The sequence below is a fragment of the Melitaea cinxia genome, chromosome 8, assembly GCF_905220565.1.
Source record: "Melitaea cinxia chromosome 8, ilMelCinx1.1, whole genome shotgun sequence".
Taxonomy (NCBI): Eukaryota; Metazoa; Arthropoda; class Insecta; order Lepidoptera; family Nymphalidae; genus Melitaea; species Melitaea cinxia.
Genome location: NC_059401.1, coordinates 4,083,325 through 4,105,058, shown reverse-complemented (window position 1 = coordinate 4,105,058; position 21,734 = coordinate 4,083,325). Strand labels below are relative to the sequence as shown.

The 21,734-nt window shown below is 31.9% G+C and overlaps 1 protein-coding gene across 1 annotated transcript; it reads right to left on the bottom strand.

Moving 5' to 3' along the window:
- Positions 1-9,929: 9,929 nt before the first annotated feature.
- LOC123655794 (O-acyltransferase like protein-like) lies at positions 9,930-18,722 on the bottom strand. The gene is made up of 13 exons (XM_045591549.1): positions 18,530-18,722; positions 17,098-17,368; positions 16,451-16,636; positions 16,132-16,211; positions 15,350-15,543; positions 14,978-15,092; positions 14,461-14,675; positions 13,859-14,052; positions 12,907-13,000; positions 11,877-12,063; positions 11,257-11,399; positions 10,294-10,402; positions 9,930-10,162 (listed from the first exon to the last, which is right to left on the bottom strand). The coding sequence occupies exons 1-13, from the start codon at positions 18,720-18,722 to the stop codon at positions 9,930-9,932; spliced, it is 2,214 nt and encodes a 737-aa protein (XP_045447505.1).
- Positions 18,723-21,734: the final 3,012 nt, after the last annotated feature.

Below are 21,734 nucleotides of genomic sequence, written 5' to 3'. Positions count from 1 at the left end.
AGCGTCCTCGACGACATTATATAATATTGACACAAAAAAAAATTCACTTATTTACGTAAAAATTCTTTAAGATTTTTATACAAAACCTTAAAATTTTCATATTCGATAATGTCTTAGTTAATTCACAATAGATTTTGTGCAATAATTTTGAATTAACAGACTTCACTTGAAATAATATAGGTAATATTTACAAACAAATAAATGATGAAGAACACTAAGGGAAGTAAATTAATAAAATTAAATTTTGTGTTCATATCTATAGGCTATTCAACTCTTAATTGCTTCTCTACAAAAAGGGGTTCGGTAAGTATTATACAAGTACATCACGTTCCATGAGAAATTTTTTTTAGCCCTTTTCTTACTTTTTACTTTGTGCTTCTGCGTAACTGTCCAATACTATATATATATATATATATATATTGCGACCATAGCCCACAGAATTAGAAAGTTGAAGTAGCAGTGAGCTGGTCAACTGTGTCGCAGGACCGATGGTCGTTGGATCAGATGTGTTTTGGAGTGGAGACATTGTGTTGGCAAAGCAGTTTGGGACTTCATGCGGCCCGCTAGACTGACGATCTACTTAAGATTGTCGGTGGAGGCTTGATGAGGATTGCGGAAAACCCGGATGTTTGGCACGAACTTGGGAAAGCCTATGTCCAACTGTGGACTGCGATAGGTGGAAGAGATATTTAAAGTGTAAAGAAAGAGATTATATAATTACAAATTTTGTTTTAAAAAAAATATGATCCTGCTTCATATTATTTAATTCTTGCCTACATTTACTTCGACTCTTAATTACGTTCCTTCAAATGATGAGTTCTGTAGGTGTAATAGATTTTCACAGTGAACAATATGGTTTTACCAGAAGTCGCTCTACAACGTACTCTGGTGTGAAACTTCTCAAGCACATATATGACGCTTGGAGAAGTCACAAAATGCTTTTGTTGTATTTTGTGACTTAGCAAAGGCATTTGATTGCGTTGACCTCATGGTTCTATTAAGTTGTTATTCATTTTATTTATTTATGGGATAAACAGCACAGCAAAAATAATCAGCAGTTTTACAGTGCACTGTGTGGTAAAGCTTAGATTAGGAAAAACCGAATTTCGGGACCGTGGGGGGAAGGGGGGGAAGCTACCTCTGGTACAACTGTCACACTTCGAAACCCCATGGTTATGGAGATTATTTTTACATTTCACACGCGTTTTTTTTCACATTTCACACTATATTTTCACATTTCACACATTATTTTCACGTTTCATAAGTTATTTTCAAAAATAAAATCGATCTCGACTCCAAGATCAACAAATGATACAACTTACGTTACTCATGCTCCGTTCCGTAGTTTTCACGTGTTATTTTCACATTTCGCACATGATTTTAACATTTCACACGGTTTTTTAACAAACGATACAACTAATGTTTAACAACTGAGAAATAGATGTTTTACTAAAAAATTACAGGCCACTTATCGTTTCGCTCCTAAACAATGTAAGCATAAATTCATTGCTTTTGTTTAAATAACTGTAAAAGCAAATGTCTAAAACCATACAGCCTTGTTTCATGTTATATTTTTTACTTAAATATATTTTATTTTTATTAATTTACTGTTATATACGAATAATACTCAATAGTTTAGTTCATTTTATATGACAATAAATAATAAAACATGACATGAATAAAAAAAATTAAGTACCATAATCTATCTGACTTCAGAAAGGGGCCGTTTATAGGCATAATTCCGTTACAAAAAAAACCCTAACCTATCTTATTTAAAAATTACACCGTTTATAGACCTATTTTTTTTACTAAAAAAAAACAACCCCAACCTATCCAATTTAAAAATTACACCGTTTATAGATATAGTTTTGTTACTAAAAAAAAATAACCCTAACCTATCAAATTTAAAAATTACACTGTTTAACCACATAGTTTTGTTACAAAAAAAAATAGCCCTAACCTATCTAATTTAAAAATTACACCGTTTATCGACGTAATTTTATAATAGGTAGTAAATATTTAGTTCTCTTCCCGTGGGTGTCGTAAAAGGCGACTAAGGGATAACACAGTTCCGCTACCACCTTGGAACTTAAAAAGCCAACCGGTGGCGGGATAACCATCCAACTGCTGGCTTTGAAATATACAGGCCGATGACGGGCAGCAGCGTGTTCGGTGCGACAAAGCCAGCCCTGCGGTCACCAGCCTGCCCAGCGTGGTGACACACAACGAACACATGAGTTCACGTTATTTTTGGCGTAAAAATGTGGAGGCCTATGTCCAGCAGTGGATTGTATAGGCTGTAATGATGATGAATACTAAAGCACAAAAGATATTGTAAACTACTAGCTTCTGCGCGCGACTTCATCTGTGTGGATTCAACTCCTATTAGTCTATAAATGTGTCGCGCAATATATTATTAATATATATTGCGCGACGCATTTATTAATATGTCTATCTTATGAAAAACGTCCTCCAGCTTTAAGATCGTAAATACAAAACCACGAATAGCCCTTTTTTGCAAAATAAGTACAGTCTTTAAATGTTTATTTTTGCCGCATGAGAATAACTTGCAAAAATATAGAAATACTATTTGTTATTATTATTATAAAAAAAAACATTATATTTGCAATAATTATTATTCTTTAACCACTTTATATTCATTTTTTTTCCCCAATAATATATTCACATGTATAACCAATTATTTGTATAGTTTAATGGCATAATTTTATAATCTATACTAATATTTTAAGCTGAAGAGTTTGTTCGTTTGCTTGAACGCGCTAATCTCAGGAACTACTGGTCCGATTTGATAAATTCTCTCGGTGTTAGATAGGCCATTTATTTAGAAAGGCTGTGGGTTATCATCACGCTAAGACTAATAGGAGTTGAATCCACACAGATGAAGTCGCGCGCAGAAGCTAGTAGTTTACAATATCTTTTGTGCTTTAGTATTCATCATCATTACAGCCTATACAATCCACTGCTGGACATAGGCCTCCACAATTTTACGCCAAAAATAACGTGAACTCATGTGTTCGTTGTGTGTCACCACGCTGGGCAGGCTGGTGACCGCAGGGCTGGCTTTGTCGCACCGAACACGCTGCTGCCCGTCATCGGCCTGTATATTTCAAAGCCAGCAGTTGGATGGTTATCCCGCCACCGGTTGGCTTTTTAAGTTCCAAGGTGGTAGCGGAACTGTGTTATCCCTTAGTCGCCTTTTACGACACCCACGGGAAGAGAACTAAATATTTACTACCTATTATAAAATTACGTCGATAAACGGTGTAATTTTTAAATTAGATAGGTTAGGGCTATTTTTTTTTGTAACAAAACTATGTGGTTAAACAGTGTAATTTTTAAATTTGATAGGTTAGGGTTATTTTTTTTTAGTAACAAAACTATATCTATAAACGGTGTAATTTTTAAATTGGATAGGTTGGGGTTGTTTTTTTTTAGTAAAAAAAATAGGTCTATAAACGGTGTAATTTTTAAATAAGATAGGTTAGGGTTTTTTTTGTAACGGAATTATGCCTATAAACGGCCCCTTTCTGAAGTCAGATAGATTATGGTACTTAATTTTTTTTATTCATGTCATGTTTTATTATTTATTGTCATATAAAATGAACTAAACTATTGAGTATTATTCGTATATAACAGTAAATTAATAAAAATAAAATATATTTAAGTAAAAAATATAACATGAAACAAGGCTGTATGGTTTTAGACATTTGCTTTTACAGTTATTTAAACAAAAGCAATGAATTTATGCTTACATTGTTTAGGAGCGAAACGATAAGTGGCCTGTAATTTTTTAGTAAAACATCTATTTCTCAGTTGTTAAACATTAGTTGTATCGTTTGTTAAAAAACCGTGTGAAATGTTAAAATCATGTGCGAAATGTGAAAATAACACGTGAAAACTACGGAACGGAGCATGAGTAACGTAAGTTGTATCATTTGTTGATCTTGGAGTCGAGATCGATTTTATTTTTGAAAATAACTTATGAAACGTGAAAATAATGTGTGAAATGTGAAAATATAGTGTGAAATGTGAAAAAAACGCGTGTGAAATGTAAAAATAATCTCCATAACCATGGGGTTTCGAAGTGTGACAGTTGTACCAGAGGTAGCTTCCCCCCCTTCCCCCCACGGTCCCGAAATTCGGTTTTTCCTAATCTAAGCTTTACCACACAGTGCACTGTAAAACTGCTGATTATTTTTGCTGTGCTGTTTATCCCATAAATAAATAAAATGAATAACAACTTAATAGAACCATGAGGTCAACGCAATCAAATGCCTTTGCTAAGTCACAAAATACAACAAAAGCATTTTGTGACTTCTCCAAGCGTCATATATGTGCTTGAGAAGTTTCACACCAGAGTACGTTGTAGAGCGACTTCTGGTAAAACCATATTGTTCACTGTGAAAATCTATTACACCTACAGAACTCATCATTTGAAGGAACGTAATTAAGAGTCGAAGTAAATGTAGGCAAGAATTAAATAATATGAAGCAGGATCATATTTTTTTTAAAACAAAATTTGTAATTATATAATCTCTTTCTTTACACTTTAAATATCTCTTCCACATATCGCAGTCCACAGTTGGACATAGGCTTTCCCAAGTTCGTGCCAAACATCCGGGTTTTCCGCAATCCTCATCAAGCCTCCACCGACAATCTTAAGTAGATCGTCAGTCTAGCGGGCCGCATGAAGTCCCAAACTGCTTTGCCAACACAATGTCTCCACTCCAAAACACATCTGATCCAACGTCCATCGGTCCTGCGACACAGTTGACCAGCTCACTGCTACTTCAACTTTCTAATTCTGTGGGCTATGGTGGTTATTTTCGTTCTCTCGTAGATAGTTTCATTTCTGACCCTATCTTTAAGAGAGACCCCAAGCTTAGCCCGTTCCATTGCACGTTGAGTGATTTTAAGCTTGTGGACTAGTCCCTTCGTAAGTGTCCACGTCTCAGCATTATATGTTAAAACAGACTGAACACATTCCTTGATGATTTTGTTTTCAAGCATTGCGAAATCTTCGAAGTGAACACTCGACGAAACTTATTAAATACCGCCGAGCCCAAGCGAATCATCCTGTCTCAAGGAGGAATTTTTGATGTAAAATCGGCCTATAGTTGAATCAGTACTTTTTAAATACATTACTATCAACTTCAATTGCAAATCGTTTCGTTAACTTGATTGAACAAAGCTTTAATCGTTCATTGATAGATAGTGATTTGTTTTTCATATTTAGTGTTATTTATTTATTTATTAAACATAAACACAACAATCAAATATACAATAAATAGAAGTAAAAAAATACAACAATCAATATAACAATTATACACCGTCCTCACTCACAAAATGTCATGCATGCAGATAGTATTTTTGATCATTCACCCGCAAACAGATCATACTCAGGGTATGCATGCAGAAGAACGTTGAGCGCGGTGAGAATGCGGGAAATAGGCGAGTTCGCTCTTGCGACAATACGCGCTGGAGGTACTACTGCAAATAATTTATGTTCGCGGCACCGAAGGTAGTTATTTTGGATTAAGAATCGACACAGCCCGTCACTCAGGTCCGGGGCGCCAATCCTATTGCATAAAATTTCCCACGCTATGACCAGGGAAATATTTCCAGCTTGATCTATCAGGAACTGTCCTTTACGTGTTGACTGATTAATTTCCTATCGCCAAATAGTGTACAAACAACTGGAGGAGGCTTTCAAGTATAGTCGACGAAATAACAAGCAAATTTTTCTACCTATATAAATTTTTGATTCCATTCGGAAATCGATAATACGACTTCCTACGTTTAAGGAACTTCTCACGTACCGTACATCATTACCGTAAATCATTACGTTCTTTATTTAAAAAAAAATTAGGATATAGTTGATTTAGTAGGTATTAAAAGGCGAAAACGTAATAAATATGAATGAAACAAAATTAATCCTCGTACAAAACAGTGACAACTGTTTTATAAATCATCAAGATAATCAGATAATGAATATTGAATAACACTTTTATCTTAATCTTTTTTTAAGTCCATCCGGTTGATACATTAACTATATTGTTTAAAAGATATTTATACATAATAAATAAATATAAATATTTTAGAAAAATCTGTTTCTTGGATAATTTTCGACGAATTGCTAAGTTTTAAAATACTGAATAAAGATTTCTAAAACTGTTAACTAGTTATGAATGGGGTAAGTCTGAAAATCAGTGCTTTAGTTGACTGCAACTAGGGCGTCTATAATTTTTATTTAAAACTAGCTATGCCCGCGACTTCGTCCACGTGGAATTTAACAAAAAAGTTATTGTTCAGTTCGCAAAGTTATAAAATAAATAAATTTCTTAAACAAAAGTAGCCTAAATTAGTCCTTGTTACATCAACAATCTGCCAGTGAAAGTCCCGTCAAAATCGGTCCAGCCATTTCAGAGATAGACAGACAGACAGACAAAAATTCTAAAAAATATTATTTTGGTATATGTACCGTGTATACATCGATATGCATTTAGTAAAAAACATTATTTTAATATTACAAACAGACACTCCAATTTTATTTATTTGTATAGATGTTGACCGATAAAAAAAATTTACCTGTTTATCTCTTCGGCTTACTTTAAAATTTACGCCTCTTTCCGTGGTCCGTTTTATGTTTTATTTTTAGTTATAATTGTATTATATAGATAGATGAATACTACCTCGTACAGGCATACGCTTCAGCCTGTAACATCTCACTCTACTAGGAGTCACAGGAGTCTTTCTCCATGTAGGCATATGAATCGTAATGAATGAAAAAATGCTTTATTTAATCGGCGATTTTGCGAAGATAAACTTATTCTTTTTAGGAGGTTCTTAATTCGATTGTATTTTTTTATATTAGAAATTTTGACTGGGTAGACCGATTTCAATGATTTTTGTTTTAATCGAAAGGTGGTCCATGTCACGTAGATCTATTTAAATTTAATTGATATTTAACAACTTACTTACTTTTCGAGTTATGGTAAAACCGGGAGAGATGCCGCAGTGGGATAGATGCCTCATGTTCTAAAAACCTAACATCCCGAACTCACAAATAAAAATTAATCGCATAAGTAGGAGTCGAAGTCACCCCGTACCTCAGATACACACAGATATTCGTGTGGCAAGGACGCGTTTGGCTCGTGTGTGTAATTGTCTCTGTGGCGAAATTTACAAACACGTCAAAGTTTTAAAGGTTAGTATTTAAGGTTGTATAATTTTATGAATAGTAATAAATTCCTTTATATTTTTTATCATGTCAATATACTGGGTCATTGAGTCTGCATATAGTTGTAAATAGATGCTATTTTGTTTATAATTTATTTTAAAAATACGTGGGCATCTATCCCAATCACAAAAGATAGTTGCCCTGATTTTTTGAGGTATAGGTGCCCTTAGGGGCATCTATCCCTTCATTCACCATATACAAAGTATGTTTATATGTATAATTTTTTTTGTGTCTGTTATATTTTTTATGTATTTACGTATATTTATGTTTGGATGTTTTACTGATTCTAGCAGAACTATGCCACGAAAATATAAAAGAAATGAAGAAATGCGAGCTCTAGTATGTTCTTGGACTATAGAAAACCTACAGTCAGCATTTGATGAGAAAGTATGATTGTGCAATGTGCATGTTGACACTTGATATGAATATTTTAGACCAACAATTAAGAATTTATACTTTCGTTGAATAAATGCTTGTAAAATTTAATTAAATTTATATATATAGAATTAAATTATATATGTATATATCTCATGTTGAAACTTAAGAATTGATATTTTAGTTAAACAAAACGCTTTAAAAGTTTAATTAGGTAAAGTAATCAGTGTGATATAAAAATTAAATTCTAATTATAACAATTAAAAGATATAAATAAACACAAAATGTTTTTCATTACTATGACCCATGTTTCTTGGGAGACAATCGATGTTTTAGGAGTAGAATTATCTAACATTTGGTTTGGGATTTTCGTTTACACGGTTTAAAGGGCATCTATTCTACTCACTATTTTCATGGTGGGGCAACTATCCATATAGGTAGGCATCTATCCTCAAAAAAAAGGGTTCACGAAAAGCTAATTTCTGCTTAATCTACATTAGGTAGGTTAAAAAAAATAGTAATAATTCAACATAAAGGATTGAACTAGCTACATCAATAAAAAATATTCGTATAAAAATCATATTTTTAAAATTAGGTGGCCATTTCAAAAAGTGAGGCATCTATCCCGGTTTTCCCCTATATGTGATAATGCGCGCATTTGCTTGACTATTTTTTCGTTGACCTACCTTGTATTATACCGCATAACTTTTCACTTGGTATACCGATTTTGATGATTCTTGTTTTAATCGAAAGCTGATGCTTGTCGTGTAGTCCTGTTTATATTTGATTACAATTAATGACTACTTTTTGAGTGATATTTGATGACGCGTATTTATATGACGGTGCGTACTGTTGCGACGCCATCTATCGGAATTCAGTAAAACTACTTCGGTCTGGACTATCGATCAAATGATACACGATTACATGGCAAAGATATATTATAACGTATTGAGCTATGCTATTCACTAGAAGGCAGTAGCAGTTTATTCTTTAAAAATAATTTAAATAGTTCTTGTTTTAATAGAAAGTTGACAGTGGTCTTGTTGGTCTATTGGACTTGTCTTGTGGTCCTATTTAAATTTGATCGAGACCTGATGACTATATTTTGAGTTATCTTTGATAGCACGTATTGAATTGACTATTTTTCTTCTACTTACGTTGTTGTATTTGTCAATGCAAAAGAAGTGGTCTTTTTTTTCGTTTGTGAGATGACATAATTTTTTTATCAATTATATGAAAAGTTACATTAGTTATTTAAGAATTCCAAATTCACAAAATATTTTCATGTTTATAATTTTTTATTCTTCCATCAATAACATTAATGATAAGATATATAAGCATTAATCACTTTTTAATTACTGATATTTTTTTTACGTTTTTTAGCAAATATTATATCTATTATAGTATGCACTTATATATAGATAGATTTGATTATTAAGATAATTAGGTTGTAAATACTTAATATTTGTAGTTAATTTTATTTTCTGATTTTACTAATTTATGTAATATATATTATGTCGTTAAAAGATGATTTTTTAAAATATTCATATCAAATTCCAATCTCGTAACTTCTTTTGTAAAATAACAACGTATAAAGCTATGCTTATCTTTTTTTTCCTTTCTCTGATCTCTATTTTTTTGATACTAAAATTGATGTAATTTTTGTCAAGGTTGTAATGAAAGACAGTTGATAATATTAGAAAACATTTTCTATAAAAGTCTCTTTTCTATATATTTTTATACATTCCTATCTATAACGAAACTTCATTTAATGATAATATTTTTGCTGAAATATCTATTACGGTTCTAATACTTTCAGCCCCACAGACCATGCGCGGGTACACGTTTTCACGCGAGTGTAGAAAAGTTAAGAAATAAAGTAAAACAGATATTAAATGGATGGAAGAGAATGGAATGGATTTTTAGGAATAGTGCAATTACATTACAAAAACTGTCACAAAATATATAACAAAACATATATTTACAGTACTTTACAGATAAAAAACACACAATAATTATCTACCCTTACAATATGCTATTATAAAATGAGATTTTGGATTTTATTATAAAGTCAAACATTAGTAATTTATATAGTAAGCTATCCTTTGTCGACTTAACGATACAAAAACCTTTTAACGTTATTATTTACTATAAATCTTTGTTTTTTTTTTGTATATATTTTTATTTTTATATACTACTATACGAACAAGTGACCTGTGGACGAATGAAGTTGCTCTTGCCCCGAAATATCTTATTTACAGACTTCATTCGTTAATATTTAATTTTGTACTTTTTAAAGTTTTTCACTTTCTACATTTGATGATAAAAATTCACCGTGCTTGTCTGTTTTGTTTGGAATTTCATTCGTATCAAAATTAACACTATTTTTCACCAAATGTTCATTAATTGGTTCTATTTTTTCTAAATTTGTAGCAATCGTTCCTTCTAAGTCCATAATATTCTTTTTAGGTACTGCAATGGATTGTGAGCTAACACCATCTTGTGGTTGTCGGGGTCTTTTTTGCCCTGAAAAAAAAATATTAACAATAAAAAAAGACAAACTAGTGTAATAGACACTATGAAACATATTTTTTAGCAACAATTGATATATAACACAGAAAAAGATTAAATTTAAGGAGAATAGTATTTCAATTTACCTCCTTCCATTAAAATTTTGGTCAAAACAGAGAAAGGTGCATCAATGACCACCGTCATCAAAAACGCTATAAAGAATGAAAGTGTAAACACAGACATAAACTCGTAAATCTGAAAATAAAGGAAAAAGATCAATTTACATGGGATTATTTTAACCGACTTCAAAAAGGAGGAGGTTTTCAAACCGACTGTTTTTTTTTTTAAATGACCATTACATCATAACCTTTTCCTGGGTAGACTGTCTTTGATTATTCCTTTTTTTCTGAACTATGGTGCTTCTTCCTATAACTATATTCTTCATCTAACTATATGTAGCATCGATGTAATTGAAGCCGATTCTTTTCAAATGCAAGCAAGCACAATTATTTTAATAAGTTCTTAATAAAAGAATAAATTATTTAAAAAAAAATACTACAATTACGATGGGTAGAGTTTCCGAAAAGTAATTTTGTTTCGAAACTCTTTTATTTAAAATCTCCTTCTCCATATTCCTTTAATATCTCTATAATTATATATGAAGTGTATAATGATTTACCTACGCGATTTACGACGCGTTGGCGAAACGGTCACAGCACTGGTGGGTTGCGCTAGCGGTTGTGGGTGCGATCCCCGCACATGACAAACATTTTTATTTGCATACAGATGTTTGCCATGGTCTGGATGATTGCGCAGTCCTTGTGGGTCTCCCCACCGTGCCTTGGAGAGTACTTTAAGCTGTCGGTCCCGGTTGTTATCGTGGACACCTGATAGCGATCGTTACTCATAAAGAATATATCCACTCTGTAAAGAATATATCCACCAACCCGCATTAGAGCAGCGTGGTGGATTAAGCTCTGTTCCTTCTCCTACATGGGGAAAGGGACCTATGCCCAGCAGTGGGATATTACAGGCTGAAGCGATGAATGATTAACCTAAACTTTTTCTATATTACATTAATTTTAATTAATTAAAAATTCTAAACTTACTCTTGATCCCACAGAGAAATGAGAGGGTGTTAATATTGTTCCTGATATTATAAATGTCAGTGGATAGTGATATAAATACATAGCGAATGATATGCGTGCTGGTAATTTCCACATACTTAGCGTTAAGAACCAGTTTATTGGACCTGAAAAAGAATATAAATTTACATTTCAACAGGAAACAAGATTAAATTTTGTATACAGTTAAGGTTATTAATTCATTTCTAGACAGTTTATAGTAACTTCCCTCCTGGAGCATTTTTAAAGTCAGGCATAGATATAATTGTCAACTTAAGCCAGGCTCAGTCACCGAATTTAGGAACCAACCTTCAAATTATCCACAATCGTCAAATAAAAAAATTAGTAGAATATTTCAGGTTTTTAGATTTATTTAAAAAATAATTTTAATTAGTTTGTCATTCAAAATTATATACTTTTAAGCCTCACTTAAGGGATCTACGTTAAAATTGTTTTTTTTTCTGAGCATAAATTTTAGCTTAATTAAAGCCACTTCACCCTCAGCAGGACAAATAAATTAAAAGAATGAATCTACATAGTTCTAACAAAAAAGGTTCGATAATAAAGCGGTAATCAAAAGATTCTTCTTAATACTATGTAGTTACCTCCATATCCCTTTACGCAGGCAAAAATAATCCAACTTAAGCCAACAGACCAAATTAATTTCATGAATGAATTAATAAAGTTATCTGCCATTTGATTGTCCCAATCAAACTGCATAGTGGCGTATGCAACGTAGAAGTTTGACGCGATCAAACCAAGCGATATTAGCCAGGATGTTACTACGAAGCCCTGTCAGAAAAAAAAAATTATACGAATAGGGAGGCAACAAGCGTACAGCTTTCCTGACAGTAACTGGTTACCATAGTTTATAGACGTCTGCAATACCAGAAATATCGCAAGCGCGTTGCCGACCATTTACCTTGTCGAGCTTTAATTACCTTACTTACCATAGGAATACAGCACTGCTTGACAGTAGTATTATTTAGTTGTTATTTTCTATAAGGTTGAGGTACTACTCCAAATTTTACTTACAAATATGCAACTTCAACTAATATGATCGTCGGTATGTAATTTTTTTTTTGTATTGAAAAAAGTAAGAGAATGTAATTTTTCTGTAAATTTTATTTCTTGAAACGCATGCAGTAATTACCTTTAATATCAATAACTGTGTCTAATCAATCTCGTTGTACAATTTAAAAGTATCATGATGACGAAATAAAAATATTAGCAAATATTTATCGGCTTAGTTTTCTACTGATAATTCATTTTCTTATTTATTCGTAAATTTCCAAGAAACTTTTAAATAATAGTGATAAGGTAATTTTTATATCTATAATTGATTTGAATTTCACTAATTGAAAATGTGAGGAACATTGTTTTTTTTATTATTATTATAGACATCATGACATCAGTTTCAGGGAAATATGTGGATTAGTCATACGAAATTGTACTTCAAAATAAAGATAAAATATATGATAAAGAACATTGTAACATACATTTTACTTAAGGTCGTGTGAAATAAACACAATTAAGGCGACAAAAACAGAATCAACATAAATTGGTAACTGCTAAAAATAAGAGTCAACCTACCATATTTAAATGGATCGTCTTTCCTTTGTATATACATAATACGTAACCAACTATCATTCCGAGAAAGAACGGAGCTGCCCGAGTCCATGGCAAATAGTAGAAATTGTGAAAGTAGTAGGTTTGTACATCAGCATCACTGTAGATTAAGATGCAAATTTTTATTAAAATAGACAAGAATTTTTTTAATTTTCATTTCGAAAGATTATTTGGAAAAGTTTATTCCAACTTCCTACTATTATTGTAAATACATATATGATAGCTTGAGAGGAATATCGATCCATCCATTTTTTACTCTTTGACGCTAAGATACTGAACTGATTGTTATGAAAAATGGTTCATCTATAAGCTGGAGATCCAGAGTAACACACGCTATATTTTATTCGGACAATCTCACGTGATCGGAAACTTTGTGGGTTTAACGGCAGCGCGAGGCGCAGCATAAATATAATTGTCTTATCAACTAAAAGTTTGAATTTTTTCTGTAAAACTTTTGTATATTATTAGAACTGAACTTCCCGAAGACCTACAAGAGTTATACCTGGACAAACGCAAATATAGAAGATCACTAAAAGAACATTTACTAAAATCTTTAAGCGTTTAATAGTTACAAAATTTTGGTAATTACCTTAGTTTAAATTTAATGGCCTAACATGGTACGGTACGATAAAGATATTATATGATAATATGATATGCGACGCGGCGGCTTGTCCGGATAAGCTCTTGTGAGTTTTCGTGGCAGGCTTATGTATAAGTTTTAACTATGTGTTTTTTGTGTTTTGAACAAATAAAAAAAAAAAAAAAAAAAAAAAAGAATTATATCAGGTAGACTGTGGGATCACCAGGATGTTTAGCTGTCATATAGGTATATCATATTGTGGCGTCAATGATCATTATCATCACGAGCTCGCCACAAGACCAAGGCTGTTTGATAGTTTTAGTGAATTTTTGAGAAGAGTTACGAAAAAATACATATATCACATAATCGAACACTTACAGAAGGGATATAGAAGTCGAAGCGCTATTCCTTATGAAATTCCATACTGTTGCTGTTGTTAACATCGCTAAAAATCCTGCTAAAAGAGCAATCCAAGCAGCTTTCCTGCTTTTACCGAGCACCCAGTACAGAATTATTGGCGATACGATGTGTAGTTGGATGTCAATAGCAATATACCAAGAATGTCGAACACACTGTAACGAATGCATTTGAATAAAGCAGATAGATCATGAAAATAATTGAAATATATATTTTTTAATGAGGGGTGAAAACGAGTGGATGAAAACATCTGATCATCAGCAACATTAGAGGAGTTACGGGTGTGTTGCGAGGCTTTAGGGAAAACATGTATGGAGGTAAAAATCGACGCTTGAAGGTTAACTTGGTTTAAGGAAGGTTAACATATTTCGAAAAAAATATTTTGTTGAAAAAAAAAAGATTTTGTTTCTACGGAAAAATCCCTTTATCTAACAAACAAGACTTGGAAAGAAATACGTTTAAGAAATAATTTTCATTTAACTAATTATTTTAATCAGTGCTTATAACTTAATATTTTTTTTATATATTTATATTTAACTAAAAAAAAATGTAGTATAACTTACTAAATGATCAGGGTTTACAAAGTTCTGGACATGCAATAACGTCGTCCACCAAAATGATCTGCAATTCTGAACACCATTGGCTACCTCTTCCCAATACGGTCCATCTGCTACTCGATGAAAAACGGATGCTTCGAGTAATACTAGCGCCGCTAGCAACGGAAACATTCGTAGGAGTCGATTGAAGTAAAAAACGTGCAGTCGCTTCAGGAATCGCCCTGGAAATTTTTTATACTTTATCGCTATAGAAATACTATTGTACTTAGTTACCAATTAACGACTTCTAATGTAAGTTCGAAAATCAAATAATACAGTGTTATAACGTGCAACGTGTTGATTTAAACAAAAGAATGAAATATTGATGTGTAATACATGAATAGTTTATTGTATTTTTAAAACTATAAAGATAGTTTCGATCAAAACATGGTATTACTGGACTAATATATCATTCTTGTGTAATACCTAATAAAATTTGAAATATCGATAAAACAAAAGCGTGAAGCACATTAATTTTATATACCTCCAGTCATTTTTCCTACTGTAGTGTATGTTAACAAAATACCAGCCATCAGTAGAAAGGAATCCACAGCATTGTGGGCTGTCGTAACCCATATTGCACCGGCAGATGTGAGCCACTAAAAATTACAAATTAAAAAGACGTTTTGAAACGGTCGATTTTTGATATGATATTAAAAAATGTTTCAAATGACATCATTTACGCATAATTATTACTCAAAGTTTATGAGTCAATAGTAAAGAAATGAAACATTACCGATTATTTAAAATTGAATTAAAATTTTATATAAAATTGTAATAACATGTTCAAAAAAAAATTAAGAAACAATTCAAATTAAATTGGGAAATCATTGATATAAAATACATATATGTTTACCTCCAAAACATCTGACATGTTAGACGTCACGTTATCCATTTGGAACACATGACCTATAATGACCCATATCATGGAAAGACTTCTTATACCGTCCAGGCAATCTAACGCATTAGCATTAGGAGTAAAAGTGACAAGTCGTCGTGTGTTGGTGTAAACAGAAAAACTTCGTAAGTAAACGTTCGCTTTCTTTGGATCTGAAAGAGGCATAAAAATATACAGAGTGTTTAACTCCTAACTACGTTCCTTCATATGGCGGTTTCTGTATATGTAATAAATGTCTAAATAAATATCTACACAATACACACACGGTCGTTTTTATCTAAAGTAAGCAACTTAATGTTTGTGTTATAGGTGACAGCCGACTGGTATAGCTACATATTTTTTTTTTGATATACATACTTATAAATACCCCCCGTTTGAAGGAACGTAGTTAACAGTCGAACGATCTTTATATAACACGGACGTGTGTATTCAATCATTTGTGCAAATCCAGCTTTGGTTTTGTTAGTTTATTAGATTAGATAATTAGATAACCGTGTTACGATTTAATTTATAAAAAATTAAAAAGTATTATCTTTAGTTAACATAATGTGTAACTATTAGTTATACATTTTTATGTGTTCATCTTTTTAGTTTTAGTCTGGAATATTTTTCAATAAATATGTTTATTATTTGAAAAAAAAATATCAAACCGATAAATCCGTGTAAATGTATTGAAAAATATTAAAAACACAGTTTTAAATTTCTGATATTAAATTTATTAATTAATTTATTTATTTTACCTTTTCTCTGGATATTAGTGTGGATGATATCATACGACGTGCTGACTAATGTGATAAAACCCAGTAGAGAGAATATTGCACTGAAAAGTGAAACATTAACACGTAAAGTTAAGGTTAAAGTGAAAAGAATATGAATATTGGCAAGGTTTGCGATTGGTCGTTCACCTGATAATATTTAAGTAATAATATAGCCAAGAGAAAATAGGCATATATATGGCTAAACGTACAGTTTGAACCAAAAAGTTTTACCCATTGAGTCTGTAATTGCAAACTAAGGGGCGGGTACAACTAAAGAGAAAATAATTATTCAATTACTCACATAGCCACATAGTCAGCTGGAACCCACGGCTTGTCGTCTGGTAAGCGAACGACGACTTCATCATATTTAAATCCAAAAGCGGATATGTTAAAAAGCATGTTCGTTATCCAGTCTTGTGTTGTACAAGGTTTTGGCACGCATACTGAGACAAGAACAGATAGCGATTGAATTGAATCAGGATCTGATCTGTGAAGAAATATTATACTTTATTCTTTGTGTGTGATTCGTGGTCTGGGAGTTTGTGCATGTATATTGTGTGTTTCCTACTGGGAGCCGTTGAATGTGAGGCGTTTATTTATTTATCATTCATTACATATATTTACTCTGGTCCCTAAGCCATAATTCAATTTTCTAGTTTTCAGCCACTTAAAACATATGATACTCGCAGTTCTGATAGCAAATCAATTAATTAATTAACTGAAGTGTAAATTATCGTAAAATTTTCAGAAAGCTTTTTGCTCGAAAAAGGCTAATGGACCTCATCACGTTTCTCCTCTGCGAATAATTAATTTTTAAATTACGTTTTCACTTCCCTCTCCAAGCAGAAAACGAACCCACAACTATGGGCGTCAATATAACTTTACGTTGACTCTGTCAGCCTACCAGACTACTAGAGCGGTGTAATTATAATAACATAGTTTGCTTACTCTTCAGCATCAGTACGTATAGCAAATTCTTGAATTTCGTTAAAAAACTTCGACACTCGTATAATTTTTCCATTCGTAACGTTAAAATTAGACGGAGTATCGAACGGCAGTTTAAATTCTTGATCAAAGGGTACACGAATTAAGTAATATTTTCCTTCGATTTTCATATCACCATTCTCACTTATTATGCCAAGACACTGTTCATAGTTTCCTAAATCTGCATTGTTCAGCGTGAAAAGACCTCTTGGTAATCTTACGCCCGCATCTAAAACTGCAAATACATAAGGAAAAATTAATATTACGAACACAAGACACGTTTTATTTATATGTACTACTTGCATGTATCTAATATTGTCTTTTTCAAACGTATTCTGATATTTAATGGACAAAAATTAAATTGAATATGGTTGTAGTTAAGGTGTATTTTTATTGATAAACTAGATGTACCCGCGACTACGTCCGCGTAGAATTTAACAAAAAAGTTTTTCTTCAGTTCGCAGAGTTACAAAACAAATTAATTTCTTAAATAAAAGTAGCCTAAGTTACTCCTTATAACATCAGCTATCTGCTAGTAAGAGTTCCATCAAAATCGGTCCAGTCGTTTCAGAGATTAGCCAGAACAGACAGACAGACAGATAGAAAGACAAAAATTGTAAAAATGTTAGTTTGTTATCATCAACATCATCATCATCATTCATATGTATTTAGTTAAAAGCGGTTATTTTAATATTGCAAACAGACACTTTAATTTTATTTATTTGTATAGACTACTGAATAAATTTTCAAAATAGCCGCTTATCAGTTCGTTATCTTAGGTTTTAAACTAACTCTCGTATAGTCTGTATGCATTACTTCGAAGTAAGGCTAGATATCCCTACCAAACTATATATATTATAAACCAAACTACATATATATAAATAAAAATGAATGCAAAATTAAACAAACTTAATAATATTGTATACATAATTTAGGAAAAAAAAATGTTTTTTTATATATTTCAAATAAGTAAGTGTAGAAAAACATCTGATAGGCGATAAAAAACATAGCATGAGTTCAAAAAAAAAAAAAGAGATATAGTTCTAAAATTCTAAAATTAAGATTCTAAATTCATTTATAACTTAATATTTATAATTATTTAACTGAGGTAGGGCACAGCAGGAATTTTCTGCTCAAAATCTGGAGCAGCCCGACTGGGGTAGTACCTCGACCTTACAGAAGATCACAGCTAAATAATACTGTTTTCAAGCAGTATTGTGTTCCTGTTGGTGAGTAAGGTGATCAGAGCTCCTGGGGGATTGGGGATTGGGTCGGCAACGCGCTTAGGATGCCTCTGGTGTTGCTGGCGTCTATATGTTACGGTAATCTCTTACCATCAAGTGAACCGTACGCTTGTTTGCCGACCTAGTGATATAAGAAAAAAAAAATTACTCACACTGAGCCAGAAGCGTAGAGTCAGTTCTCTTTAAATAGTCAACTTGTCTCCGACATTCATCTCTATCGATCACACTTCTGTAAAGATCTTCGTCAAATAGACGCTTAGGCGTATTTTCATCAATTACCAGTCTTGCACTTGTTACATACAAAATACTACCGAACACAACGAGCACGTTTTTAAACAAATTCATTCTTATAGCATTACAATTTTTTAGTTTCAAAAATTACTAAGCGTAAATTTTATGCTCATTCACGGATGAACTTTCTCACAATAAGCCACTTGTTCTCAAACACGGGATCTTATTGTCACAATGAATTAAATATTATCTGATAAGCCAAAATAAAAAATCTATCTACGACTAAATTGATTAAGCAGGTGGAAATGATTTTTTTATCAACAGAACTGATTTACGTGCCTAGATAACAATAATTACGCATTGTTGCCGATTTTCTGACCATTCTTGTTCGTATCTAATAACATTTTATCCAATTGGTAATAATAACGTAAAAGAAATTTACAAATACGAAATTGGAGGTAGTCGAAATTACCAAGTGATGAAAGCAATAGAAACGACTATTTTTAAAATTACTCATTACTTTTTTCTCAATTTATCTGTTTGGCGCTGTGCTGTATCACCAAAATCCGAGGTACGAAATTGGATTAGGTTTCCACAATTTTTCTTGTAGAGATAAGATGCTTCTGCATTGCTTCTGTGTTGCAGGCGTCTATAGACGCCTGGTAGTAAGCGACCACCGTAGCCTACAAACTATCAGGTGTGCTGTATGCTTGTTTGCTATACTAGTTATTAAAAAAAATGTTATTTGTAAGTAAATAGTTGCACTTTCCGCAAAAGAAAAAAAAAACGGACATCACAACTACATCGACAAGTAATAAAACGCAGGTAGACGAAAAAATAATCACAACAATAAGTAAATACGTGTTATCAAAGATTACACAAAAAGTAGGCATTATATCTCAATCAAATTTAAATGAGATTACAAAGCAAGCATCAGCTATCGATTAAAATAAAAATCATCAAAATCAGTGTACCCAGTAAAAAGTTATGAGGTATATAATACAACGTAAATTGATGAACAAATAGTCAAGTAAATACGCATTGTTAGAGATAACTTAAAAAGTACTTGTCAGACTTCAATTAAATTTAATTGGATATACATGATACGCACCACTTTTCGATTAAAAAAAGATTATCGCAATCGGTCCACCCAGTCAAAAACTCTGAACTCTACATTAAAAAAAAACGAGTGTGCGTTAGACCACACGACTGAAGTAAATCTTACGAAACGTAACTCTCTCTCCTTTTCTATCTTCGCTAACTTGATATCTCCCTAACGTTTTCGTCACACATTCACCGGCTTACTCCCCAAGTCAAGGGTGCGTATAAAAGTTTTACATAAAAAAAATACACTCGAATTAAGAACATCCTCCTTTTCGGCTGTCGGTTAAAAACTCTTTAATTATCAAAAGTAATAAGGAAAGAAAAGATTGAATTAGCTGAGTAAACTGAACAATTGAAATGTTTTTCCTGACACTAAATTATTTGGTAAAAACACAAAACATACACTTTTGGAGTACAATGCGTTGTTATTACATAATATTATTAAACATTTTTATTTAATAAGCCTGTTTTGTGTGAAATTATTCTCAGACTGCTGAATTAGCCAAATGGCTCAATAAAGAACATATCGACGCTGCATTTTTTTTTTAATGCGTCACGGCAACTTTCGCGTAGCACTATGAACACACGTACACTCGCATATACTCATGCAAACATGCACGTACGCACGCGCAAATAGACTTTGTATTGGTGACATACCGTAGTAATTAAATTTCTTCATGAATTATTTTTAACACCGTAATTTCTAAAAGTAGTTACGTAGTAAAATAGACAGAATGGCTTTTAAGACATTTCTTCCAGACACCACAATTCCATACAATCCATTTATTGAAGTAAAGTTCATACAAACAACACAAGTACATACATAATACTTAATTTTAATAATACTTGTTAGAAGTAAAACTTCTTTACATACGCTTTGGTCGGGCGAGGAGAACGGAAGTTAAAAGGGAGATATAAGTTAGTGTATATAGAAAAAGAGAGAGTTACGTTAGTTAAATTTTATTACAGTCGTGTGATCTAAAGCACACTTTTGTAAAATAGTACGAGTATAATCACATAATTAACATAATTGACTTTTTGATAACATTTTTTTAATCATAGTCTATGATATAAAAATTCACGTGTATTTTATCGCATCAACAATATTAACTGAAAATAATAGTTTTAATCTTTATTCGATTACGAATTAAGATTGAACTGATAAGTTGAATAGACAAAAAGTTTGGTCTTTCCTACATATTCACATGTAAATAGCGATTCATTGAGCAAATTTACATTAAATTTCTTTGATTAAATTATATTTCGCAATGAGGAAATTTGGATATATTAGAAAAAATATTAACACGAATGTATGTAATGTTATTAACTATATAGTTATGTCTGTTTTGTTTCCTATTTAGAACAAATAGTAATAAGGTAGCGGTAAAAAGCTATGAAGTAATCATAAAACACATAAAAAAAAATCGAATTGTAAACCTCCCCTTTTTTCAAAATCGGTTAATAACATTTCCATTTCATACCAAAGCTGTGAATATCAAATCAAACTGAAAATTACTAACTGAAACTCTTAAAAAAGTTTACATATTATGATGAAAAGTATACCTACATCAGAATTCACATTTTTGTAAAATAAATAAATTCATTCGAGATGAGAATCTACTCATTTTTTGAAGTGGATTAAAGAATACACTTCTACACAATGTGTGAGTCGGAAGTTCAATTTAAGAAAAAAAAAATACTTTATACGAGCATTTGCGCAATTGCTATGAATACTTTTGAAGGCGTTTCATTTATTAAGAAAATTTATCGGCTGCAGTTATGTAGTACATAAGTAGTAGTATGTAAGAGCTAGTAAGAAGAATTTTAAATAAACTTCTTATATTTAATGTTGGCTGTTAAACTTAATAACTTTCTTCAATGTCTATCGACCTATTTTAGAATTTATTAACATTTTTTCATATATAGTAAGGTATGATAAAAGTAGGGTGATATGGCAGCTTACTCAGGATAGAAAATGAAGACTATATACATAAAAAAATTTTTATTTACAACATTAAGCAC

What these genes read in the sequence shown, in the direction of transcription:
- LOC123655794 (XM_045591549.1), bottom strand. Translation starts at nt 18,722, where the DNA reads ATGAATTTGTTTAAAAACGTGCTCGTTGTGTTCGGTAGTATTTTGTAT. An exon ending in TTGTAAACCCTGATCATTTA is followed by an intron (nt 14,053 to 14,460) that starts GTAAGTTATACT and finishes CATTCGTTACAG; the next exon opens with TGTGTTCGACATTCTTGGTA. An exon ending in TCGACTTCTATATCCCTTCT is followed by an intron (nt 13,001 to 13,858) that starts GTAAGTGTTCGA and finishes CTTAATCTACAG; the next exon opens with TGATGCTGATGTACAAACCT.